Genomic DNA, 27,235 nt, shown 5'->3' on the forward strand with positions numbered 1-27,235 from the left:
CACTTTTTTTTTTGCATGCTTGTACCATGCCAAGAAACAGTATAAAACAATTGGAACTTTCAAGTTTTCTGTATTATTAATCCTATAATGTAATTTGATCTATGTCACAGTAACAAGTACAGTTAAACAAAACTTTTACACAACATACCTGTAACTCAAAAACTATATTTAATACATTTATTGTACTAATTGATTCAAACATGCACAGTGCTGGCACAAAATGAGTTCATATGAGTGAGAGGGTAACAAACACTGAGTTTGCAGTCAAAAAAATCCTGACACTGCCTAAAAGAAATATCTGCTGATGTGAAAAAGCAGAGCTCTCCTCAAGACTGCATTACCTGGTGAAAAAAATGATGCATCTCAGATTGAATTTTGGGAGATTTTCTACCCATCTTGGGAAAATAGCATCTTAAAACTTAACCACATGTCAAATTGAGTCTTTGTTCATTTTTTGTGTTTTTTTTAATGCTGTTGTCTTCAATGTAGCTTGCATCATAACTAAAATGATTCAGAGAATTATCATATCCTGAAGGTTTCACAAAAGAAAGACACACACAAAAAAAAAAAACAGTTTTGAGGTTGCAGATGCAGATTTATGAAAATCAAGAAGTAATTCTTCCATAGGCTGTTTTGTAGGATAATAAAAAATGACAACCAATATTCATATCATTGAGTTTTTGTTTTGTGTGTGTGTGTTTTTTTTTTTCAGGATTTTAATAATTGCCTACCATAACAAATTGTGCACGTGCCTGTAGCACTGCAGCTGTCCTGTAGATGGCAGCAGTTTCAAACGGATGATTCCCAAAACATTTACACAGTGCTGACTTCACTGGTTGTACTTGATAAAAGCAGCAAATTGACCAAAACATGTAAAACCCAGGCATGGTCCAGATTGGGTTATGTTTCCTGATTTGTAAGCATGTGATCAGTGAAACCCTCGGGCATCGGTTGGATTGGAAAACACAGATGACAGAAATAGACAAACCGCTCATTTGGCATGCAGTGTTTGTGTAACCTATGTTTAGGGTCTTATCCACATCCTCTGATAGCCCTTGCATGTGTGTGTTTCCCACCAAGTCATGTCCATGCACTGAAGCGAGGGTCCAAATAAAGACCCTGGAATAGCAGGGTGAGCAGAAGATGCTACAGCAACGCAAGGAGAGGACAAGGCTCACTGTAATCTGACACACTGTGAAAGATCCCAGAAATCTACATAGGCACTGTGTTCCAGTTGGCTGGCCTGAGCTGTGCCTGAGCCTTGTTATGCTGGCTACTATCCCAAAGCTGGCCTCAGCGCAGCTCTGGGAGCTGGAGGGGGGTTCGGTCAGTGAGTTCACGGTGGCAATGTGCCATTTCTCTTCTTCTCCTCAACATACAGCAGCATATACACTCGCATGTTTATACACACACACAGCAGACAGGCTCCGAACGCTCCTATTTCCAAGTTTCATATATATCCAAGCTGGGTTTGATTTCTCTGTATATTGGTGGTGAAAACAAGTGAAGAATCTGCTTGCATTGAGAGTATGTGCTAACAGACCAGGTCAAGGACTTGTTTTGAAAATGTAGGTCATGGTCGATACGAAGGGTCAGTAAATAATTTGAGGTAGTCATAATTGCCACAGGAGTGTTTTATCATGGGTTCTAGCAAGATGTTCATTTTTAAGTTTCTTAAATTTATGTAACCTGCATATTTCTGCATCCAACCACATGTAGGCTGAAAATGCTGAAAGGAAAAACAAAACTGACTCATCATTAAAGGCACCTGGGTTTTTGAAATGTTGGCAACTTGCAACCAATCCACAAAACAGATGAAACTGCTGTAGTCACATTTGGAAATCTTCTTTGTCTCCAGGAACAGGGGTGATCAATTAGCACTAATATACAGTAACATCACAAAACACACCTTTAGTCAATGCGGTGCGGGAAAAAAATTAAAGTTTGTGTTTAAAATCACTGAACGTGCTGGTTTCGTCTAAGGGTTGTATTTAATTTAGTGTGTTTAATTGCTTGAGTAACATGTACATCTTTACAAGCCAACATCAGCTCTGGGACTGAACTCCTCGATAGCAAATGGTCTTTTCCCTACTTGGGCGTTGCACTGGGTCAGAGAAACTGGGTGGGTTTGGGAAAACTCACAAGCCCCCAGCTGGTGGCCACATGGTTGGAGTTTGTCCCGATTGACAAGAGGGTTAAATCCTTGCAGCTTAAGGTGGCGGGAAGGAAAACTGTGACTGTTGTTTGTGCTGATGCACCAAACAGCATTTCAGAATATTCGGTCTTCTTGAAGCGAGCGGGAAAGGTACTGGAAAGGGTATCGCCATTGGATTTCACAGTCTTAATGAGTGAATTCAGTGCCTGTGTTGGCAGTGGCTGGGTAGCCTGGAAAGGGTTGATTGGGAGGAACGACCTGATCGATCTGAATCAGAAGTGAGTTGTTATTGGACTTCAGTGCTCATCATGGATTGTCTGTAACAATCATCATGCTCCAACACAATGATGCTCAAAAGTGTACTTGGTACCAGAGCTCTTTGGGTCTCTGGTTGATTATCTACTTTGTTGTCATTTCACCTGACCTGAGAGTGTCTGTTCTGGACAGAGCTGTCAACTGATCATCATCTGGTGGTGAGTTGGATCAGGTGACAAGGGAAGACTGCAGGCCAGACCCAGCAGACCTAAGTTTCTTCATGGAGGTATGCTAGGAAAGGAGCAGAGGCTAGCTCCTCTATACTGAGGGGGGCCAGTAGAGATGGTTCATCTGATCGGGATGCCCACTGGTCGCTTCCCTTTAGAGGATTACCAGGAATGTCTGAGTGGGAGGAGGCCCCGAGGTTGGCCGAGGACACGTTGGAGAGACAAGAGCTGGACAAAGATGTCTGGGCTTCCTTCCTCACTATACTGCTAATGCAACCTATGGACTAAGAAGGAGCACAGTTGGATGAATGGCTGGTTTATTGTTTGATTATATTTTGTACTGTGAAACAAGGTGAACTGATAATTTCATTTTTAGGATTTACTGTGAATGCTGTTCCTTTTATCATTATAATTATTATTATATATTTTTTAAAATTCAGAATAGAGGTAATGAGTCTGTGAAGAATCGGTGTTCCTCTGTGAATACTTCAGTGCTGCAATTTTTGGTTGAGGACTTTGATCAGGTTCATTGACCCAGCGACCCAGACTGGAATCAACAATCCAAAGATTGGGAAATCTTACTCCCTCCAAATATGAACAAACATTTATTCCCCTTCACTCGTTCTCAGGTTGAAACTTTTAAGATCACATTGACCATGGACCCTCCTGCAAGACACATATGTTGTTACAACCATGTGACTGACTGATTGGACTGTTAAGTAATGTATATGTGTAAATGTGACCAGTGAACACTGAAAGCCAGTGGCATAATAACTGTTTTGTAAATCTCATCTGTAATGTATCAGAGGTGACATCGAGCCAAATGATGATTCTGAAAATGTATCTTGATAACTATGTATATTTAGCTTACAACACAACTATGGCACCAGCCTATAGGAGGAACCAACTGATTATTTTTCTTCTTCACCAAATGAAACACAAATGAAGAAAACTATAGAGATGTTACAGTCACTCAATAATTCTCAAGTATTTCAATGAAATTGTCTGAAATTTATTGCACTCACACATTATCCTGGATTTCTTCAGTTTTGACATGTGTGCACACCAGTTGCGACATTGCTATTTGATAGGCCTTGTTTTACTTAGAAGCTACATCAGAGTAATTATGTTGTGGTCAATCTATAATAAATATAACATGATTTTAAACTGAATATACAGAAAGTACAACTTCTTAATACCTGCTTGAAAAAGTTTGATGATGCCTGAACTATTATGTTCAAGGTGAGGTTGTTAAAGCACGCATGATAAAGGCTTCAAAATGCTGTCCATAAAGGACATGGTATTGTGACATGTTGCTGTATTTAGCTGAGTAGGCTAATGCTAGTATTTATTTTAATTTGTAAATTGTGTGTTGTAAAGAGCGTGCTGTTATATGCAAGACAATTCCCAGGTACTTGTACTCATTCACAACTTCCACTGGCTTCCCTTCTCTGATGGTGGTGACTGCCTCAGCCATCTGTCTCTGCTTGGGAGAGAAGGTCACGATCATCTCCTTGGTCATGTTGATGTTAAGCTCAAGGCAGGATCTTCCACACCACTCCACAAAGTCCCATAGAGCTGAGCCATGATGCTGTGTCTGACCAGAGTACAGTGGCAGGAGAACAGTGTCATCTGCAAATTTAACAAAATGACAGTTGGGCTGGGTGGATCTGCAGTTGTCTGTGTAGAGCATGAAGAGTTGCGGTGAGAGGACACAGCCCAGGGGCAACGCAGTGTAGGTGAAGAAGGTGTCAGATAATGAGTTATTTACCTTCACTCTCTGTGACCTGTTGGTCAGAAAGTCTATGATCCACAGGGTGAGTCAGTGAGCAATGTGGAAGTGGGTGGTCCGTCTCTCAGCTAAGATGTGCGGCCGCATGGTGTTAAAAGCTGATGAGAAATCTGCATACAAGAGTCTGGCAGTGGTTTGGGGAGTTTTTAGATGTTTATGTTTTAGATGTTTGTGGATGGTATTTTAGATAAATATCTTGGCATCATCCACAGCTTTGCTAGCCCTTTAAGCAAACTGTAGCGGGTCTATCACTGGGTCAGTCACTCTTACAAGATGGTCCTTTATAGTCCTCTCCAGAGCCTTCATAACCAGAGAAGAGAGCTACAGGTCGCAGATCAGTCAGGGCTCTGGTGGTGCCCTTCTTGGGGATAGGGATCACCACGGAATGTTTCCTTATAGCAGGGACTGTGTTGCTGGTCCAGGAACTCTGGAACAGATACTTGAACACCCCCACAAGTTGCTCAGCACAGTAGCTGAGTGTTTGCCCACAGATGTTGTCCGGACCTGGAGCTGAGGTTTTACTCATCCTGAGGGCTCTCACTACCTCTGCTGGGTTGATGTTGAAGAAAAGGTCAGTCGGTCTGAGAGTCGAGATTATTGATTTTATCTAGGTGCTGTTGTCCTTCTCAAATCTGGTGAAGAAGACGGTAAGGTCATCAGGGATAGTGTGACTGCATTATGGGGATATAACTAAATTAGACTGGGTGAGAAATACTAAACCCTACAAGAAGGGACAGTGGCACTACGTTGAAGGTGTTCTCTGAGTCTGTAGTGGTGAGCGCTTACCTCTACACTGTTGTATGCTTCGGCAGCAGGCTGAGGGTGGCCGACACCAACAGGCTATACATCTATATTACTTATTTAGTATTTATTCTGTTTTATTTTATATTTTAAAATTCAATATATTATGTTAGATCATGTGTACAGCAACCCTGTAAAAGTGTTTCAAAAGTATTCTATTCTATCCTGTTCTAAAATCCCTGATGCCTGCAATAGCTCTTGTCAACCGAAGTTCTCTGTCGCCCCCTGGGGGAAGCCTCCAACATATTTTAAAGCAGTTTCCAAATACCATGAAAATAATATTTTTGTCATTTAAAACATTTTCTCTTATGTGATTACTGTATCTTGCAAGTTGTACAAGTATAGGCAAGTGTAGATGGACGTAAATAGAAAAACTAGAAATTGATCATTTTGCACAAGTTGACTCTGGGACACAGCACAATTTTAATATTTGCACACTGCACACACACACACACACACACACACACACACACACACACACACACACACACACACACACACACATACATATATATATATATATATATATATATATATATATATATATATATATATATATATATATATATATATAGTTCGGTCAATTGATTAATTAAAGAAATTAACTAATTAACCGCAACTCTGACCACAGAAAATCATGATTAATCACAGATTTGTGAACTGTAATCAATGCACAAAAATGGCTTTCTCTGAATCTTTTAACTTAAGTGGAGCAGTTTCCGCATCAGAACACTCACAAATGTGGAATTTGAACCATCCAACATTTTAAAATTGAGATGCTCAAGGGAAGACCAGTCCAAATTTCCCCTTTGGTGTTGAACATTCCAAAACATAAACAGCCACAGTAGCATATTTGCAACATTTTAAAGCTTCAGATAAAGAATCTAATCTTCGCTCGTGTGTGTGTGTGTGTGTGTGTGTGTGTGTGTGTGTGTGTGTGTGTGTGTGTGTGTGTGTGTGTGTGTTGTAAAGAAAAGAATTATCAAGAGTCATTGCTGGGTGTTTAGCTTAACATTTTTGTTGATGTGTGATGTCATCAATGGCGAAAACGAAACTTCCTAACAAGCAGCTGTACATACTTTGAGTGGAAAAGAGCCCTGATCACGAGGCGTGGGGCAGGGAGGGAGGGACGCGGCTCGTGCCTCTGGTCCACGCGTTGGGCTCGCGGCCCCCCTCCGTGACGTCGGCGTTCCCTCTCCTGCCCGTGGCCCCCTGCCATACTTATTCATGCCGGGCAAGATGGCGGCGATACGGACGAGGCGTTCTTGCCAGTGGACATAAAACGGCATTTGATTCAAAAATATAAAACCGGGTCAGATACATTTGTAGACCAGACCGTACTGTGTTTGTGTTCACCGCGTTATTGGCGTCGTTTTTTTTTTCTTTCTATGTTTTTTTTCCCTTTCCAAAATGTTCACGTTGTAACTCGCTCACCCACCAGCTGTAACACGGAGCAGTTACTAGCCCAGTGAGCTATCTACCACAGCCAAGCCGCCGTGAAGTGGAGGATGGGAGAAAAGCTGGAGCTCAAGCTCAAATCGCCGGTCGGAGCAGAACCTGCTGGCTATCCGTGGCCATTACCAATATACGTAAGTGTTGAACCCCAGAAGCAATTGGTTACAATTGTACATTTTCTCTTTTGTGGTTGTCTTTGTTAGCTGCTTTAGCCATATGCTAACACTGGCTACCAAGGAGAAGACACGGCATGCTCGTCCGGAGAATCAGGTCATACTGCTCGGTGTGGTGACAGACAAGGTGACGAGCAAGCTGCGGCCGTCGGTCACCTATTAACACTGTATTATACCTGTTATTATCGCTGCAATGATGCGCGGCGTCGCAAGTTGACTGCAGCGAGCTTTCTATTTTGTAAAACTAGTAAGACACCCTGCAAGATTGAGATGTTTTGAAAATTGACTGACCTAAACAGACATTCTCCACATTTAGAGTCTCGTGGACAAGATTTCCTCTAATGTGTTATGGCCAAGTCTGCTCGTGCTCGAGGACCTGCGGGTGTGCATGCGATATGAACCCCGATACAGCACGGGCATGCTGCACATAACTTTATTTTATTTTATTTTATTTTATTTTTTAAATGAACGCGCTCTATTGATGTTATTGCACATATATTGCACACACACCGTGTGTGTGTGTGTGTGTGTATCTCGTGTTTCTGCACGCATCTGCTTGGCAGTGTTGCATTCCTCGAGTACCTTGTGTGAGTTCTCGTCTCACATCGTCCTAATAAGTGAAAGCAGCTGAGTCGTGTTCGCCAGCTTGAACCTCAGCACATAGAGTTGATCCTCAGTCTGTCACTTCTCAGTACCGGCCTACCTAGAACGTTTCTCTCGCTCTCTCTCTCTCTCTCTCTCTCTCTCTCTCTCTCTCTCTCTCTCTCTCTCACATGCCAGTATTTCCATGCTGTACGTCACAGTCAGATTGCATTTGAGTCATTTAATAGAAACGGAAAGGGAAGTGGTTTCAAGTTCTGTGATCTTTTCAGAGGTGTGTAGTTAGCTTCGCTGTGCTTTTCAATTTATAGTAACTGAGGTGAGACAGTCAGTAGAGACTGGAAAAAAAGAGAGTATTTCTCAGTATGTCTGAGTCTTTGAGCTTTAATCCCACACAGACACATCACCCTTTCTGTAAGTTTGATGATTTCATTTGTTTAGCTTGTTATTCCCAAGTAGTAGTGATCTATTAATGAGTTTATAGATACTGAGTCAGAGTTGCTAGTTGATGTAATGGGCCGCTCCTTTCTGACTTGGCTGACCCTCCCTTTACACCAGGCGGTGGACTCTGATAACATACACAGTTCCTCCCCACTGAATACACTGCCTGTACCCTTTCTTTATGTTGTGGTCTTGTGGGGGTAAATAAGAGACCATGCATGTCTGGAATTTAATATATCCTGATCTGCATGAAGGCTATTTATACTAGGACTGACTGTTGAGTATTGAATTAGAAACAGCTGATGCGTGTGGCGTTTGGCAATGTGAAGCCTATTTGTGCCATGCTTTCCTCCTGTTTTCAAAGAGGAAATACCCCCCACCCCCTTTCTAGTCCATATGGTCAACTCTGCAGGGAGGAAGATATGAAAGATAGCTCCTGTTCAACAATGCTTTATTAATAGAATTCAAAACAAGTGCCTTTTATTTCTTGTCACGTTCGATGAGCAGGTTTTATCCTCGTTGAACTGCTTGCTGGTAACAACAGATCTCACTTCATGTAGATTCATTCTTCACTCCCACAGAGCATTAAGATTTCTTATCTCACCCACAAAGCTCGAACACAGTGCTGGCTGTGTTTTGATACACACAACTTGGCTGTTGTGCAGGCTGTTGCAGAGTAAGACATGCTGTTAAACCAAGCCTGTGAAAATATGTCACTTCTTTTTTTTTTTATATGTTAAGATCATCTAATTTTTTTTTTACTAAATCACCACACCTGAATATTTGTAAATGCTTCCATATGAAGTGAACCTCTGGTGTGCATCAGCTGATTGTCCATCTGGTTCTGGGTGTGGGCACAGACAAGCCCCACTCCCCACAGCACATGGAAAAGATGCAGCACTGTTTAACATGTTTAGTTAGTTGCTCACCTGTGTTCTCCAGTAATTAGTGTCATTTTTGGTTATACAGGAAAATCAAACAGTGATGGCAATTCAGCATTTTTAGCGTGCTGATGTATTGGTTAATGTAGTACTTTCAATCTGCAGCATCATAACTATGTGACCTCTGCTGTGAGTATAACAAGGTATGTGCAAAAAACTCTTTCACATATGTCCATGTCATAAATATTAAATAATACCCTGAAAAAATATTTCTCAGATTATGTTTTGTTCGTAGAAGACAGAAAATACCTATTTTTGTATCAGTATCTTGTTTCATGCCAATGTTGCAGGTTTGTTTGATTCCAATAGAATCAGCTACTACTAATTGTAGTGAATGGGTGGAGAGCTGCACATCGTGTAGTGCTATGTGGTGTTAAACCCCTACACCTACAGTGGTGATGTGAGGAAAGACTGATTGAAGAGGTGTAAAGAGGACGAGTAGCACGATAGTCTGTCAGACCCACAATGTGCAGGGAGAGGAGGGTCCTTTCTCTGCTCCTTTTTGTCTGACTGTCGTTTTCAGACAGTGTTTATTTTTAGCAGCAGCCATGTGCTGGTGTTGCTGTGTGCCGTCTTTGTGTGAGCAGGTGACACCCCAACCCCCCCCCATCTATTTCATTTGGTTCACTTACACATATCGTCTCTTTCAGTCACTCACATACCCTGTATAGTGTCAGTATTTAGCTGAACAATGTGGTGAAGCTGGGGTTTCTTTCTTCCAATAATAGGATTTGAATCTCGTGTTGCTCAATAGCGTCAGAGTGAGCCGTTAGCTTGTTGCTGTAGCTGTTACCAGATGACTGTGCTGCAAGAAGAAGCCAGAGATTCCTGTGTAACTATGCATATTTTAGTGTGTGCGCATGCATGCAGGTTTTGGCTTTGGCGGAAGTTTGCGTAGTAATGGCGGGCAATGTTGAGCGGGAAGTTGGGAGGTCCATCCTGTGAGCTGTTAGCTGCTGCTATTGCTGCTGTTGTACTAGGCCTCAAAACAGCTGACAAACAGCATGCTTTCCTTCCTCTCTCTGCTTCTTTCTCTGTCTCAGCATTTTTTTTTGTTTGTCTTGTTTTCCTTCATTTTCACAGAAATCCCTTTTCTTTTTACCTTTAGATTGACTCGTTTTTGTCATTCCCTTTTTCCATTCTCTCCACCAGAGGCTCTCCTTGGCAGTGTGCTTAAGCAGGAGAGAAAAAGTGGGTCAGTGGGTCAGTTCAGGCAACAGGCTCAGGCTAGCTGTGCTCTGGGTGAAACTTGAGTCCCGTTACCCCACAGAACTGCTCAGCACACTCCAGTTAACATTATTGACTATAGTTAGCCTGCATGGGACAAAAACGGATGTCTTTTTTTTAAGAACTGGTCTACACAAACAGGCTGATCTAAACTGTTTAACTCAGTATGGCTTTCCAATTACACTGTTGTGAGGCTGGTTCATTTTACCCTACTGGCAATATGTTGTTGTAACAGTAATTAAAGCTATACCTGGCCATCTTAAGTATACAGAAAGCATGGTGTGTGTGAAGCATTTTAGCAAAACTGCTGCTTCACAATGTCACTGAATGAAGCATCCATACACTGTGGATCAAAAAGTACTTTATTGATTCTCATAGGAAAATGATCTTCTGCATTTCACTCAACCTTCAAAAACACATCAGGCAGCCGCAATATGATGCTTGGGGACCAACTCCATATCTATGCGAAGTGGCTTTGGAGACATGACATGCCACTACAAATGCCAGTGGCCCACATTTTCTGCAATTAATACAAGTAATATCTACATGTCTTAGGGTTGCGCGGTATACACAGTATGACAGTAGAAACGATATAAATTTGCCCACGGTAGAGGTTTGCGCTGTGCCGTCATCTCACCTGATACTGTTTAACTGCTACTACAAAAATAAAATGTGCAGAACGATCGTTCAATCCTTATCTTTTACTGAAAAACGTTGCATCGCATCACTGAACACGCTACAGCTTCTTCTGGCGCACTTCTTGCCAGCTAAACACTCTTTTTCTAACAACATGCAGAGAGAGCCAGCGCTTTTGGGGCCATCCTTCTTCTGTGGTGTCTGTGTGAAAATAAGGTTGAACATGCCAACAGCACACCTAGTGGCATGAACTGCAAATGCAAGTTAATTAAACAACTACAAAACCCATTCGGAAGCGCTTCCATTGTGGGTTTTACACCGCAACATTCATACCACAATATATACTGTTACCGTTAAGGGATTTAATTTATACTGGGATATGAATTTTAGGTCTTACCACCCAGCCCTAACATGTCTGTAACAGTGAGATGAAAATAGAACCAAACAAAAGACCACACGAAATCATTAAATTCAAAATGTTTCTGTGTTTGAAGTAGGAATGTGTGACTAGCAGGTTTAACACCTAAATGTTCTCTCTATATTAGTAATCACCAGATTTGTCAAGTCAGTCAGTGTTTCATCCGTGTCCAAGGTGATCTCAGGGTAAATGTCATGCAATTTCCTGCCAATAGTTTAAGTCACCACACTGCCAAGCCTCAGTCTGCCTCCACGTGTCAATACCATATTGTTTCCAAGAAATTCTGTTGGCCTCCTCTTCAATCTCCAAGTGTCTAAAATTTAGGGGAACTTGATGCAGACAATACCACTATTACCAACATACAAAACTTTGAATTGTAAAAATAAAATACTTGGCTTTAATGGAGGTTCCTCTCTAAAAAGTACATCATATATATTCTGACATGTACACTTGTAATTTGGCAACCTCACAGGTTCTCCTGTGATTTTGGGCACCTCCCGTGGTGTTTGAACCTAAGGTAGGAAAAGTGCTGCTTTCGGTAGGGCTGGTTCTCTTCAGGGACATTAAGATACAGAGGTATAATATGATACGTATGGTATGTCAGCCTGGTGTGTAGCATTGTGATTTGATTGTCCACTGACTCCGCAGACTCCAGTAGGCAATGATTCAAAGTTGTACAGGAATCAATTTCTCGTTAAAAAAGAGAGAGAACTTGTTTGCACGCTGATTTTGCATCTCTGGCAAATGCAGACAGAGTGTTTTCGCAGTGCTGGTGGTATGCATATGGTCATTTAAACCACAGATCAATGCTTTGCAGTTGCACTGAGTTTGCGTAGGGATATTGTAATATTACGTAGAGACAGTGTTTTGTTCTACAATTCGGTCTGATATCATTTACATCTTGCATAATCTCGGACAGTGGGCAGATTGATCTAATAAAAAAAGGTGTTTTCAAATGAAATTCCATGTGTATTACCCACACAACTGCGTACGATAAAAAGCTAGGTGATTGGCTGCTTTTGATAGTACACAATCATCCGTGATTATCCAATTTGGCAATATTCATTTTCCTATGACTGCATTCCATCTTGTATGATTTCATGATGACTATGAGCTAATCTTACAGTTTCTACTCCTGCTGCATTGTCAAGTTCTCCTCACTCTTGAGAGGTTCAAGCTGCAGTGCCTCCACTTGAAAGGGGCAGCTTGCCCTGGAAGATTTTGACAAGATTCCACTCACATGACTAGGGGTGGGCGATATGGCCAAAAATTTATATCACGGTATAATTTCAACCTTACATAGTAGACGGTATATATCACGGTATAATTTGATATACCAATTACAGCATAGCAGTTTCTTAATGGTTACCATAGCACATGGTAAAAGCATGGAAGCAGGAAGTCGTTTTTAAACTATTAAATAACATAAGTCAAGTTACTTTGAGTCCAAACCATGTTCAGCTCATAGATCAGGAGTCTGCAACTTGATTTGGCGTCGAGGCATGGGTTTTTTTTGTTTTTTTTTTTTACTGATCCCCGTTTGTCGGTGGCTAACAGCTAAGCTAACAGTTGACTGAGACACCAGTGGCGTTTATCAGCAGCTACTTTTATAAAGTGTCTCTGAAGTAGGGGTGGGCGATATAAACGATATAAACCGTATGTGATAGAAATTTGGCCCACGATAGGGATTTTGGTCATACCGCCCAACCGCGATAGCACATTACGTCTACTAGGTGGCAGTAATGCAACGTTTTAGATGCCCGTTCCCAGGAGAAGTAGTACACAACAACAGCGATGGCGGCGAGCAGTGAACAGAGGAAGAGCTCGTGAAAAAGATTGGTGCAACATCTATAACAGTGATCTGTAACTGGCGGCCCACTGACTGAGCAATATCTGGCCCGCCAGATGATTTTGAGAATCTGAGGCAGCTGCTTCACGGAGGCAGTAACACCGTCCATTAACCTGTGAGTATCCAGCTCCTCCTAAACCGTCTTCATTACCTGTGAAACACCTGGAAACCCTCTGATTCAGTGAACAACCTGAGCCCTGCGGCTCCTGCTGCATTCAGGGACGCCTTGTAAAAGTAGCCTGCTGATAGATGCTACTGGTGCCTCAGTCAGCTGTTAGCTTAGCTGTTAGCCACCGACGACGAACGGGGATCAGTCAAAAAAAATTGGCCAGACGCCAAATCAAGTTGCCGACCCCTGATCTGTAATCTGGACATGGTTTGGGTTCAAAGTAATTTGACTTATGTTATTTAATAGTTTAAAAAACACTTCCTGCTTCCTTGTTTCACCATGTGCTATGGTAACCATTAAAAGACTGTTATGCTGAAATTCATATATCAAACTAGAAAATTCCTGCGGAAATTTTGGCCTTTATCATGATATATACCGTCTACCATGTAAGTTTCAAATTATACCGTGATATAAATTTTAGGCCATATCGCCTACCCCTACTCTGAAGGCAGCAGGAGCTGCATGGCTCAGGTTGTTCACTGAATCAGAGGGTTTCAGGATGTTCCACAGGTAAAGAAGGCGGTTTAGGAGGAGGTGGATACTCACAGGTTAATGGACGGTGTTACTGCCTCCGTGAAGCAGCTGCCTCAGATTTTCAAAATCATCTGGAGGGCCAGATATTGTTGTTCGGCCAGCAGGCCGCCAGTTACAGGTTGCTGTTTCAGATGTTGCACCAGTCTTTTTCACAAGCTCTTCCTCTGTCTGTTCACTGCTCACCGCCATTGCTGTTGTTGTGTATTTCTTCTTCGGGAAACAGGGCATGTAAAAAGCTGCATTACTGCCACCTGGAGGACGTAATGTGCTATCGCGGTTGGGCGGTATGACCAAAATCCCTACCTTGGGCCAAATTTATTTCACATACGGTTTATACCGTTCATACTGCCCACCCCTACACATGACCAAGAGTCTTTTTCTTTCTTTTATGTTATTTTGAAAGTTATCACGACCAAATACATGAAAAACCTCAAACACAAACAAATTATTCAGGAAAATGTACATCAAATACCAATCAATATGATCTGAAATAAGATATTTAAATTTGAATCTACTATAAAGTTAATCTTGAAATAAGGATAAAACACCCATATTTAAAACTGTGTTAAACAAGAATTTTTATCTTACAAGTTTCCTTAGTTTTTTTGTCTTTTTTAACCCATTTTGCTTTAACGGTATTGCATTTCTATGTGCATTTCATAAAATAATTAGTCTATAGCTCACAGCAAGTCAATTCAAGTTGGAAGCAGAACTGAAAGCTCACCGGTTCCTTCTTCCTTGATTTGAACATGCTTTAGTTGATGCAGTCTCCTTATCAGTCCAAGCTTTCTCCCACCAGCATGTACACACTGCTCACTTCACGCAGCCATCTGAGTTGAGTGTCTCCAACTCCTTTAACTACCAGATAGCTTCCACCTGATGTGCTCAACATGCTGCCTTCAGGCTGGGAGACACACTCAAACCTGATGCCCCAGGCAGAGGGGGCGTGGTCTGCAGCTCAGCTCAACACGCATATTGCGGCTTGATCTTTGACTGTTCACATATAACCCCGTTCTAGCCAGTCCGACTGTCCGAAGAATCATTTCAGACAGTCTCAGAAAGCTTCGACCTGTTGCGCATTGATTTGACATCATTTTGCAATGCATTTCATGAAGCCGTGTACCAGCCAATGTCGCTATGCATGACAGTACGCAGACTGGTGCAGAAGGGATATTAGGGTCTTGGTGGACTGGTCGACTACTTTTTTTTTTTTTCAATGACCTTACTTCTGGTTTTTAGTTGTATGTCAGTTCAAAACCTTTGTGTTTTGTCTAATGCCATTTTACATTGCCACTTTCAATAAGTGTAATGGTTTCTTAGCAAATTAAACACACGGGTTTAGTGCTCCCAGTGGGAAGTATGAACAGAAATTACTGTCAATTACTGAATATATGCTCTATTTGAAATGTGTGATTGGCTGCATGGTATCACGTGTGGCAGTTAAACTCACATGCAGTTGGTCTGTGGATTTCCTCATCCAGGAAAAAATAAAACACTACTGAAAAGACTACCAAAACTGCAAGTTCAAGAGAAGTGCTCCAGGTTTTGGATCATAACCTACAGCTTTAGCTGTATGTAGTTGAGGGTCCATATGGGACAGTGTCTTCGTCTGAACCCTATAACACGTCCACCATTTAGTGACCTTTGCTCTGAAGAACTTTAAGGATTGGTGAGCACATTGCATTAGATATATGAAAGATCATCTTCCTCAAATCTGTGTTTTTAACAATGCTATGCTAACAGTGCAGATCGGTGCTGAATAACTTGAGAAAGACATCTGAATGCCGTTATAAAGCATATATTGTTATTTCGATTTCCTTTGCAATATTTCTTCAAATTATGCTTCGATGCAGTATCAGATAAGTTGTGCAGCTCAGTGACACAAGGAGGTGTGTTCACTGACATCGCTCTCCTGTACCGCTGGGACTGCGAAGTGGAATTGAATTTTGGTACATTTTTTGTGGGGACATGAAAACGAATAAGCAGTTTCTTTTTTGCTTTTCCCTTTTAGTGGTGATACACAATGTGCAACCTAAAGATGAAAATCAATATGCAGCTTGCAAGATTAATTTTAATTATGAGTTAAATAAGCCGGCCAAAGCGAATAAGCATTCTAGCTAATTCATTGTAATTTGATTTTTGCTCGATTTGCTTCAATAATTTGGGACTGATTGGTTTATGTGTCTTGCTCTTGGAGCAAGGTAATACTCCTTGGTTAGCCTGGCCTATCCATGAGTAGCATGATGCTTTTCATTTGTGCTTTGACATGATATGATGGTAGGATGGTATGAAGATATTAACCCAACTGTTTGAAATGCACAAATCATTTCTTTATGGTAAATGACTGACAGGTCTGTCAGATGTTACCAGTAGTGTGTGAATGTTATTTAATTTCAGGCAATTTTGTCCAAGTAGCAGTTGATGAAATACAGTATTTGTGTTTAATCCCTTCAAAAAAATGTTACCATCATTTGGTTATCCAAAGGCGTAAACAGTTTTTTGTTTTGTTTGTAGTTTATATCTATATATTTGTGTTTTTAGTTTTTGTTTATGTACACAGCAAGGTCATCGGCAAAATTAGCATCTTCCAATTGGGTGAAGATGTTCAACTGGAGACACCGGGGTCCATCTGCTGTGGTATTTTTCATGGTTCTGACGACAGTAGCTGGGAGAAGGATAGGAGAGTTGAGGTACCCGTCTCACAACAGACTTCGCAGCGAACTACTGAGATAGCATTTCCCATAATGATACTGCATTCTGTTTTGGTGATTCAGACTGCTTTGAATCGTTTGACTTAATGACGTGTTTTCCACAAAGCCTTTTGGTGAACACTGTCAAAAGGTTTTCTCAAGCTGAAAAAGTCGATGTACATGTGGTTTGTTCCATTCTAAGCACTACTGTATGATCTTTCCCACAGTGAAGATTTGGATCATACACAGTCTTATTTTCCTGGAGCCTTATTGTTAATGTCCAAATTTGGTGTCAGTAGCTGTCTTGATCCTGTTGAAGGACTCTGCAGGACAGTCATCTTATTGCAGACAGAAGAATGATCCCTCATCTGTTATGTTTTTTTTTTTTTTGTAAAATGTTTTTTTTAGGAATTTTGGAAAATAAAACCACCAGACTGTCGTGCTCCAGAATTTTTCAAAGAAATCTTTAGGAACTCTCTTTTTAATGTAAGCATATCCACCTTCAGTAACTTGTCATGGAAGTAAGTCATGCCACAAATCTTATCACCCTTTAAAAGAGATATGCTGTGCCCAATATTTCATCAGCTTTTGCAGTTCTGAGTGTCCTCAAGAAATTTTGATATGTTTTGTGGCAAAACTCTCAACTGGGATAAATCTGCACAGCATCATTTGCACCTTGTCAGAACAAACCTTTAGGTTGACTCGTTTGACTACAGCTCTCCTTAAATGCAAATCAGCAACTGCTTGCCTCCCTCTCCTCTGTCGATGAGTGTATCGATGTATCAGAGGTGATTGTGAGTTGAAGATTAACGGAATAGTGATGTTTAGCTGAGCTGTGTAACCAGCCACCCAAATAGCTAATGTCAGTTACAGTCATCTCATTGATTAGCTTTTAATTTTTACCATCTTGGGCTATAAAATAAATTGTTTTTAAAAAAAAGTCACAATCTCAACGATCACATACACGTGATCTCATTTCTACGCACAGTGATTCTGCAGCATTTCATATCACAAACTGCATCACAAACAAATGCTGTTATTTTCCTCCCAGATTTTTTTCAAGTGCCCCCAAATGCAGCACTGCTGCTGACTTCTCCCATATTCAACAGTAAAGCATCTTTACGATATGTGATTTTGTGGAAGTCCGCCTGCTTTCGAGTGTCTGGAAAGCATGACTTGCTGTTAAAGCTGGACTGGCTGAAGTGATTCCACGAGTAATTTGTTGACTCAAATGCCTCGAGGCTTCATTCAACTCACTACTATATAAACAGTGCGTTCACTTTTGATGTCGTAAAGTGCTGTACCTGCATAGCGTGGAGCGCTAAATAGTGCACGGTTTCCTCTGACAAGCAGCCTGGTGGCCAGTCCCTGAAACGCCAGGAGACCCTCGCCTTGAGTGGAGGAGGTGGCATTGGCGATGGACTCGTGAGGCCTGTGCCAGTGGGTGGCCAGTACAACGCCTAACATGGTGGTCAGCTGACCAAGATTTAGTCATGTTCTTTCTCATTCTTGTTTTCTTTACGTTCCTCATATGCAGAGATATCATGTATGTAAATAATGCAGACGATAAAATGCTGCTATGAATTTGCACATATTCACGTTATTGGTACTGTGCCATACACACATGCACCCCGTCATGCAAGTGCAATGCGAGTGTATGTTCCATTTTAAAGTGTGTTTACCCCTGGTTGCAGCACCAAAAGGCAACACCACAAACTGTCCCACCATAACTTACAGCATGATGAACTGGAACCTTATGCAACGCAACTTCATACCCACCAAACTCTAGTAGACATGCACATGTTCCAACAAAACTACTGTACAAACATTTGCTCAACATTCTGAAGAAGTCTTACTGTTGGGTACTTGAATGTCCATTTGAATTTTTTTTGTTTGTTTGTTGAAGGTCATGGGGGCAGTAAACCTGCCAGAGAGTCATGATTTCAATTCTAAGCAAAAAATTTGTGATCCATGTTTTTTTTCCAGAATCGTCAGCTCTATTGTCAACTATATAGCCATAAGCTAACGCTACATAACGCCTTCACTTAACTTTAAATGTTTGACATTTTAAGTCACTGTAGTACATTAAGTGGCAATAATGTTTATTTAAGTAAGCAAACATGAAGTTCACTGAATTTTCCTAAATGTGAATGTACCTCTTTAAATCCTGAAACAGTTCATGTTCCACACTCTTGAAAGACACAGACTTGGGTGGTGTTTTTAAAGTAGGCTGTTCCAGCTCTGTGACATTCACAGACTGACTTTATTGCCGAAAGAAAGATGGATGCAACTTTCAGAACAAAATTAATTTTGTGCATGTTTAAATCAGTGGTCTCCTGGTCTGAGCGATGATGGGAGGGTTTTTTCTGCAAATATGGCATTGTACGGTAATGGTATCAATGTTGACAGGCAGCTGTTTTCTTCGACAACGTGCATGCATGCATGCATGTATACACGCTCACACAGATCCACATGAAACCAATCTGCGGATGTAACAACTTAACTATTGTGCCTGCGTATCTCACCCACATGTCATGTTGACCAGATTGACGTGATTAACTCCTCTGTATTGAAACTGACTAACAATGCAAAGTGCATTGGGAAGTTGAAACTGGGAATGGTTACATGTGTTGTTGTTTTTTTGTTTTTGTTTTTTTTTAGTGTTTTTATGGGACTACCCAGATAGCAAAAAGTTATAAAATCAACGTTGTAATGTTGTAAGCCTGAAGATTGGAGTCAACATCGCAAGTGCTCATTATGATTAACATTGAAAAAAACTTTAAATGATGATACATTGGCTTTATACAGTGACTTTTTTCAGGCCTCTTTATAATTGCATTATTCACTCACCCGCTCAGTACTTGATGGTGTTAAACTACACACGTAACCACACCTTTCTGGTGTTCCCTCATAGTCTCCCATCCAGGTACTGACCATGTCCTACCGTACTGAGCTTCCAGGATCTGATGGGGTTTGGCCTCACAAGGCGGTATGCCCATATGAACAATATTGGAAGATGGTCCCCTCAAATTTTTGTCCCTAACTTGGGTGGGGTTTTTTGTACATTTGCTGTAAAGTTGCTTAGTGATCTGATAGACTGTGCCCAGATTATTGTGTTGTACCTTTGCTTTTTGGATCCAGCTTGCTTTCGTTCACGGACTGAGTACACATAGATGACTCTGGTCCGCTTTAAGGCTGGAACTGATTGTGCTAATTTAAACTACCTGGTATTTCCAAGCAGTTCATAATATTTTGCCGTTACATTGTTGTGCTTTCAGGATAAACACCATGATGCTGCTCATGAAATCATCGAGACCATTCGGTAGGTGACCTCTCCTCACTGAGTCATGCCTCATGTACACCCACAGTCGATTGAAGTGTGAAACCTTTGATTTACTGGTGACTGTGTCTTTCTAGGTGGGTGTGTGAGGAAATCCCAGACCTCAAACTGGCAATGGAAAACTATGTGCTCATTGACTATGACACAAAAAGGTGAGCTGTTATGATGATGAGAAACAAAATTGGAGTTTTTCTTTTTCATTTTAAGTGACATTTAACAGGAAACTGCATTACTCTTAGTCAAACCTATTTCTCAGAAACTTTGACTCAGGTTTCTGTAACATGCAGCTTCTCAAATACAGTATTCAAAGAGTTGCAGCAAAGTTTTGTCACAAATATTTTTTTTACTTTCCGTTGTCTGTATGGATGGATTAAAGCTGGGTTATATGGCCAAAAAATTATCAATATATGTTTTTTTCATGTTGACCAATCTTGATTTTAATCACAATACTTTCTCTTTAAATAATTCCAGTTTTAAAGCATCTTTACTGAAAACTATATAAACCAGAGATTAATTAAACATTTTATTAACATATATTAAATAAAGCAGATTAAATAAGATTAGTACAGAAAAACCTCAGATTTCATCAACTGGGAAAACAGGGCTGTTCTGCTGTAAGTGAGCATGCAGATTTGTCTTGCTCATTCAGTTTGAAGCTGAAATATTCCCACACCGGGGCTGATATTTGGCTTTGCAATCACTTTTTTTCCTGATTTCTACTACAGTGCCTTGTGCTGCTCCTCACTCTCTCACTGCACTGTGTTTGTGTGTATGCTAGCGACCCGCCTCCTTCCACAGAGGCAAAGATCCTGCATTGCTGACAAGAGCGTTCACTCTGTTCATTCCGCTGCGGAACAAATGGCCCTGGTCGCTGAGACCAATGCAGAGTGAACGCTCTTGTTGTCCTGCATCCTCGGAGTGGAGAGACGAGGAAAACTAGTTGCACACGTCTTGATCAAGTAAATGTGCTCACCCTGATGTCCTTGATCAACCAGAAATTTATCGCAATCATGAAGCTCGAGCGCATGATCACCAAGCCCCAACTCCAACAAATCCAATTAGTATAATTTCAACCACGAAAATGAAGCCTGGAAAAAAAATCTTAAAACACTATTAACTTTACTCAGCCCCGAGCGATTGATGACGAAGTCCAAAATAAACAATTTGATCTATAGATTCTGCATTTTACCCAGTGATGATTTCATTTTTCTACCTCACAGTTGGATGCAAACTATTAATTTAAAATCAACAATGAAACTGAAATGATAGGTTATATTTCTTTAAATAAAGTGTTTTTTTTAATCCCTCTCTTTCTTGCAGCTTTGAGAGTATGCAGAGACTTTGTGACAAGTACAACAGGGCCATTGACAGCATACATCAATTGGTGAGTTGGTGTTTTAGGAGGTTTCCCTCCTCTCAAGGTGAAGTGAACGTAAAACCATCATTCACAAAAAAAAAAAAAAAAAATTTGAAAAATTGAAAAATATTGTATGTAGTTTCTTCAATATGTGCCTTCGATGACTCATATCTTGTGTCCGCACTGCATTATTTGTGAGTTAAAGAGGACCTATTATGCTATTTTTCAGTCACGTCATATAGGTCACAGAAGCCCAAAAGCATAGTATATAAGTTTGTTCGCCCCAAATTCATCCTATGTTCGGAGTTGGAGCAGATTTTCACAGCCTACTTTCCGGGATGCACTTGAACGCATCTGGCCACTACCACTCTCTCACACATGGTGGGGGCACAGTCAGAGGCACGTCCCCTCGACCGCTTCAGCTTAAGTTTCAGTGTCATTTTCAAAAATATGGTGTAGCGAGACAAGGAGGAAAAAGACAATTTTCAAATTTGAACGTCTTAGTGAGGCTACGGCAACACATACTACTATAACCACCTATCCGGGGGCCCCCCAAAGACTGGATCCTCTTCTGGGGGGGGAGTGGTGTTCCTCTTGTTGACGTAGACAAAAGTAAGATTTCAGAATCGCGTGTTTGAGTGTATATTTCCTTAAAAGTGGAGTGCGCAGTTGAGGGAGGTGACTGAATTTTACACTTCTGGGGGATCATACAGAGGCTCTGGGAGGTAGTATGACTGTAAAGACACCTTTTTAAAGTGAATTTTGCATAATATGACTCCTTTAAAGTCTTATAAATAAATAATTGCTTACCTGCCAGGAATCACTGTCCTTTACTCCAGAATCTTCACTTTCCTTGTTTGCTTTACATCATACTTCAAATCTGTTCAGAATTCTTTTTAAAATGCTTTCATGATAAAGTCAAAGTACAGATGTGGACTTCCCCATTCTTCCAAACTTTACTTTTATATCAGTCATGTTTCAATTTGTTTCCTGTTTGAAAAATAAACCCTGTTTAATAGATGGATAATCTTTTTTTTTTCCAGTGGAAAGGGACCACCCAGCCCATGAAGCTAAACAAGCGTCCTTCTAATGGGTTGCTGAGACACATCTTACAGCAGGTGTACAACCACTCAGTGACTGACCCGGAGAAGCTCAACAACTATGAGCCTTTCTCCCCCGAGGTGTACGGAGAGACCTCCTTTGACCTGGTGGCTCAGATCATCGATGAGATGGAGATGATGGAAGAAGACACCTTTGTTGATCTTGGCAGCGGTGAGTTCTCTTCTATACTGAGACTTTTGTGAATTTTCTGAGCTGGCGATGGCTAACCTAGATGGGACTGTTCTCACTTTAAAATCTGTTTAAACTTGTGAAGTTAATATTCATGCTACTACTTTCTATGATCAAATAAATTACTTTGTGATGTTCACCAGGCTGTTCACCAGGCTACTTGTTGACATTTGGCTAAAAGTCACCAATCAAACAGTGTTTAGGACCCTTGTTGTTGCTGAAGATATTTTCCATCAACTAAGTGAAATATTAAATTTAGACTTGTGGACTGGTCTTAAATGCCGAACTATTAATTGTGTTAGGTTCTGTTTTCTGAAAGATTTCCTTTTTACAACATTGTTCCTGCAAGTATTGTGTCTACTTAAAGCCCTTTGAAATCTTTAACCATAATCTTCAATAGTCATATCTGCTTTGAAATTTTGTGAGGTTGTCATTTTGTGTCTTGGTCAGTACGTTCAGACAGTAACTTAATGATGTCTTTATCTGCAAAGACGTTAAGTGGAAGCAGATCTTGCATTATGATGAGCTGTGGTATCTTCTCAGTCTGGGTGGGATAACAGCTTTTGAATCATGTCAAATTGGTTTGTGCATGGCTTGCTAACACATCTAACAGCAACCATTGTTCCTTGAAGGTTATTATCCAAATGTCTGAGTTAAATGTGGTTTCACATTACTCCAGTGGAATGATTATATGCCACTTTTTTTCCGGGCACAGCCCACACGCTGCCTTGTTTTCATTTGCTTAATGAATACTTTCAAACCGTACTAGGAGGGGGACTGCTGTCTGATGGCTCTGTAGCTCTAGTTAATGGCAGGTGGTTGCAGGACAGTGAAGCTTCTCCTTACATGAATAAAACAATGTATTAACTGATCTTTCTGGTGCCAGCCAGCTCTTGGATGGATGTTAAATCATTCTGACGACTGTTTGGTGCATCCCTAATTTTTACCAGCTTCAAACTTAGTGACACCTTTAAGTTATTTGATTATTCACATCAATTGCGATGAACTGCAAGGAAGCAGTGCTTCTGGGGTTCGTTATATCTTGTGTTTGGTTCGAATTGGTTTGTCATGCCTTCAGACTTGCTTTGGATTTCAATGAACTGCAGCAGAGTTCAGCTGCAAGTATGGGACCTGCTTTTTAAGCTGACTCATTTTTTATTTGTTTTGGGGTTTTTTGGGGGTTTTTTTTTGCATGCACCAGGGGATGGATAGCAGCATTTATACTTCCACAAATTGACTAACGCAACAGTTTTACTAGGCTTCAGTTAACTGGACTAACATGACAAGTTTAAGCACACTCTAACAAACTTTTTTTTTTCCCTTATTTGCAGGAGTGGGTCAAGTGGTGCTACAGGTTGCAGCAGCAACCAACTGTAAACACTACTATGGTGTAGAGAAAGCAGACACTCCAGCTACCTATGCAGAGGTAACTACAAGTATAACATTATGAGGCTCACTGTAGGAGAGAGGTATATCTGAGCAGAAGCATACAAAGGTTAAATTAGTGCTAGATTCTGACACATAGTAGGCCTGCATGAAAAATCCATACATTATCTGTGCATAAAAATGCCACAAGATGAAGTATATACCAAGTAGAAATAGTCTGAACACAAAGTGCAGTGTTTTGTCTTAATTTTCTGCTGGTATGTCGCCTCAGTGGTTTATTATAGCAATAGAGCTAAGCACATTAAAACTGACTCCTTAATGACATAAAAAGGCTTTTGGCCAGTGGAGGCAACCAGGAGTGTACTTTAATGTTCATGTGTGTGTAAGCTGTGCCTTTTCACCTAAAATAAAATCAGAAACCAACAACAATCCAGTTCTTTGTATCACGAAATTGTAAACACCAGAGTTCTGGTAACACTGAATGTGTATCCACATTTTTACTTAAGGACTTCAATTTGCTAATTGTCCTATTTGGAAACTGCTTTCAACATGCGCAGTTTTATGTGTTTCTGGATATTAAGATTCATGTTCTTTTTTTTTTTCAGACTATGGATAAAGAATTTAAGAAGTGGATGAAGTGGTATGGGAAGAAACATGGGGAGTACACAGTGAGTTGCTTCCAGTGTGACCTTTGCAGGACCACATGTCATCTGACACACATTGAGTCACTTTCTGCAGACTTCCAGTAAACAGGGCTTTTGCTATAACCATGCGATTATTTTTCAGCTGGAGAGAGGTGATTTTCTATCTGAAGAGTGGAAGGAAAGGATTGCAAACACAAGGTGTTTAACAGAACTCGGCCACATAGAACTTATTTTCATTGCATATAAGACATTTTAATTGTTACAATAACTTTTATTGAAATTGTTAACCTGTCAAAATCTTCTATAATATGGATTATTTCTAATGTGTTGTTTTCCTACTGTTGTTTTGTTAAGTATGACTTAAAATCGAAATCCATACAATCTGAAATAATTATTTGTTTTTCTGTCTTCCAGTATTATTTTTGTGAATAACTTTGCCTTTGGTCCAGAGGTAGATCACCAGCTGAAAGAGCGCTTTGCTAACATGAAGGAAGGTTAGTACTTTCTTGTATAAAGTGTACACTTCAGAATTATATGCAAAAATATGCATACAAGGCTCTGCTTCAAAAATGGTGGTAGTCAGAACAACATCCTGGAGCTACATCATATTTAATTTTCTTTCCAGGGACATTATTAGCCGATTTGTTATCAAGCCAGCAAGCCAAGTTTAATATTGTGAAATGAAACCTCACCACCAGCAGAGACATTTAATTGATTAAAAAAGTATTCAAACCTCTTTTTTTCGTGCACACTTAATTGTTGTAGTTTATATATCCGGGGATTTATTAACCTCTGCAGGGTTTCTTTCATTAGTTTTCAGTATCTGATTTATATGACAGAATAGAGGCATCAGGAGGAGTGTCAGCACCCTGTGGCGTCCGCTGGGGGGCTTGACCTCACATTACAATGGGCGGGGTTTTGGTGACGTAGGGGTGAATGTAGAGGTGTGATATACTGACGTATTGGGGATAAAAGGAAGGAAGTGGATTGTCTGTTTGACAGCTGTCCGTTGCAGTGTCATAATAGAGGCCGTCAGCTCGGCATACTCGACCGCCTTCTCTTTTAGCGACTTTCACAATTCAGTAAATAGTTAGACTTTTAATAGCAGGTGCTCACAGTGGTGTAGGAGTGACGCAACACCTCAGGGGAAATACATTCACCATTGTAGCCTCGTGCCTGTTCTTAGGACTTGATTCAAATTTAAAGTCAAAATGTGGCAATATATAGTAAACAAATCAGCTTACAATAAACTATGCAATTTTATCCATGTGTTTGTGTCCATGATGAATAGATCAGTAAGTAATGGATATCTCTGATTTGTGTTTTCTGTTTTTTCTCTTTTCAGGGGGGAAAATTGTGTCCTCCAAACCTTTTGCACCTTTAAATTTTAGAATCAACAGTCGAAACTTGAGTGGTAAGCACAGACATGACGGAGAAACACATTTTACTCTTACTCTCTTAATTTTCTTGGATTTGTATCATATGTTTCTTCTCTCTCTCTCCCCCTTCTCTCCTGAAGATATTGGCACAATAATGCGTGTGGTGGAGCTTTCACCACTAAGGGGGTCCGTGTCCTGGACTGGAAAACCGGTTTCTTACTACCTGCATACCATAGATCGCACCATAGTAAGCGCTACAATATTTTTCGTGTGAACGGCTTAGAAAAGGAGACAAACCTTAGTCCACAGAATCCTGAAGACATGTAAAAGCTAAGATGTCTGTTGAAGAAGAACAAACTTGAATTTTATCTGTTCTCAGTGAATACATTGTAATAACATTAACATAAGACGTATTCAAACTCAGGAGTTGGCAGTCTTGTGGGAGATTTTACAGGTTGATACATGTTGAATTTGAGTACTTTTGATTGTAATTAAAGTATTCCTTTTGTTTTTCAGCTTGAAAACTATTTTGCTAGTCTCAAAAATCCTAAACTCAGGGTAAGTCACTCTTGGCTTTTTGAGATTCCTCTGTTGCATTTTGTGATATTGTGGTTGTGATTCTTTGCTCATTTGTTTGCATTTTCTGTACCAACACAATGCCTGCTCGTTTCACATTAGGAGGAGCAAGAGGCAGCTAGGCGACGTCAGCAGAAGGATACGAAGGAGAGTAAAAGCAATAGCACCACTCCCACCAAACCTAAAGAGCAAACCAAGGTAGGACATGAATAACTTCAATTAAACTGTTGCATGCTGGCTCTGAGGACTCAGGATAATTCACTTCAATGTCTATTTTGTGTCCTTTGCGCTCCTGTCCCCCGTATACACCACAGTGGATGTTATAAGAGAACCATTTTCATGACGTTAATATAGTTTCTGTTTCTCCAGCTGTATGCTATGTCTCTCTGTTGATAGCGGCGATAGTGGGAGTGTGTGTGTGTTTGAATGTGTGTGTATGTACATATGTGCGTGTGCACGCATACAATGGTGGTGAAGGGGTGACTGTGTTTCACTGCGTTAGATGTTTTTATTGTATGTTTTAAATGTTGTGAAGCACTTCGTGTTGTGTGTGAATGTACATGAAAAGTGCCATACAAATAAAGTTTGATTTGATTTGAATTGCAGCAGGACTCCTGTGGCGAGGAAGAGCATCCGAGCTTGGTGACTGTGGTCAAGCCCACTGCCAAACCCCGAAGAGCCCGATTGCTGTCCAAAGGTCGCAAGCTGAACAATAAGAAACGAGGTCGACCCAAGAAAGCCACCCCAGCTGCTGACAGGAAAAACAAGAAGAATCAGAGCGCATTAGATCTGCTGCACGCCAAGACTCTTTCTGCAGCACCCCCTCAGGGTCAGAGGGCTAGCACACACATGCGGACACACATTGCGTTTTTCTCATGAATGGCATGAAGTCACCGCTCA

At 40.7% G+C, this 27,235-nt stretch overlaps 2 protein-coding genes across 6 annotated transcripts in view; both read left to right on the top strand.

The window, feature by feature from the left end:
- ell (elongation factor RNA polymerase II) overlaps positions 1 to 12,530 on the top strand; it is a 53,445-nt gene extending 40,915 nt beyond the window's left edge. Inside the window, exon 13 of the mRNA XM_030083042.1 lies at positions 12,520 to 12,530. The gene's annotated coding sequence lies outside the window, so the exon portion shown is untranslated. The remainder of the gene's footprint in view (positions 1 to 12,519) is intronic.
- Positions 6,470 to 27,235, top strand: part of dot1l (DOT1-like histone H3K79 methyltransferase) — a 31,816-nt gene continuing 11,050 nt past the window's right edge. For all 5 annotated transcript variants that reach the window (XR_003930431.1, XM_030083040.1, XM_030083038.1 and 2 more), the window contains exons 1-14: positions 6,470 to 6,819; positions 19,642 to 19,685; positions 19,781 to 19,855; positions 21,024 to 21,087; positions 22,104 to 22,332; positions 23,682 to 23,776; positions 24,342 to 24,404; positions 24,523 to 24,578; positions 24,795 to 24,874; positions 25,726 to 25,794; positions 25,900 to 26,006; positions 26,276 to 26,317; positions 26,438 to 26,533; positions 26,942 to 27,164. Coding sequence is in view for 4 of the 5 variants with exons in the window: in XM_030083040.1 (XP_029938900.1) it covers positions 6,739 to 6,819; positions 19,642 to 19,685; positions 19,781 to 19,855; positions 21,024 to 21,087; positions 22,104 to 22,332; positions 23,682 to 23,776; positions 24,342 to 24,404; positions 24,523 to 24,578; positions 24,795 to 24,874; positions 25,726 to 25,794; positions 25,900 to 26,006; positions 26,276 to 26,317; positions 26,438 to 26,533; positions 26,942 to 27,164 (1,324 nt within the window). In the remaining variant the exon portion in view is untranslated. The remainder of the gene's footprint in view (positions 6,820 to 19,641; positions 19,686 to 19,780; positions 19,856 to 21,023; positions 21,088 to 22,103; positions 22,333 to 23,681; positions 23,777 to 24,341; positions 24,405 to 24,522; positions 24,579 to 24,794; positions 24,875 to 25,725; positions 25,795 to 25,899; positions 26,007 to 26,275; positions 26,318 to 26,437; positions 26,534 to 26,941; positions 27,165 to 27,235) is intronic.

Source organism: Salarias fasciatus, chromosome 23, assembly GCF_902148845.1.
Source record: "Salarias fasciatus chromosome 23, fSalaFa1.1, whole genome shotgun sequence".
In the NCBI taxonomy this organism is placed as follows: Eukaryota; Metazoa; Chordata; class Actinopteri; order Blenniiformes; family Blenniidae; genus Salarias; species Salarias fasciatus.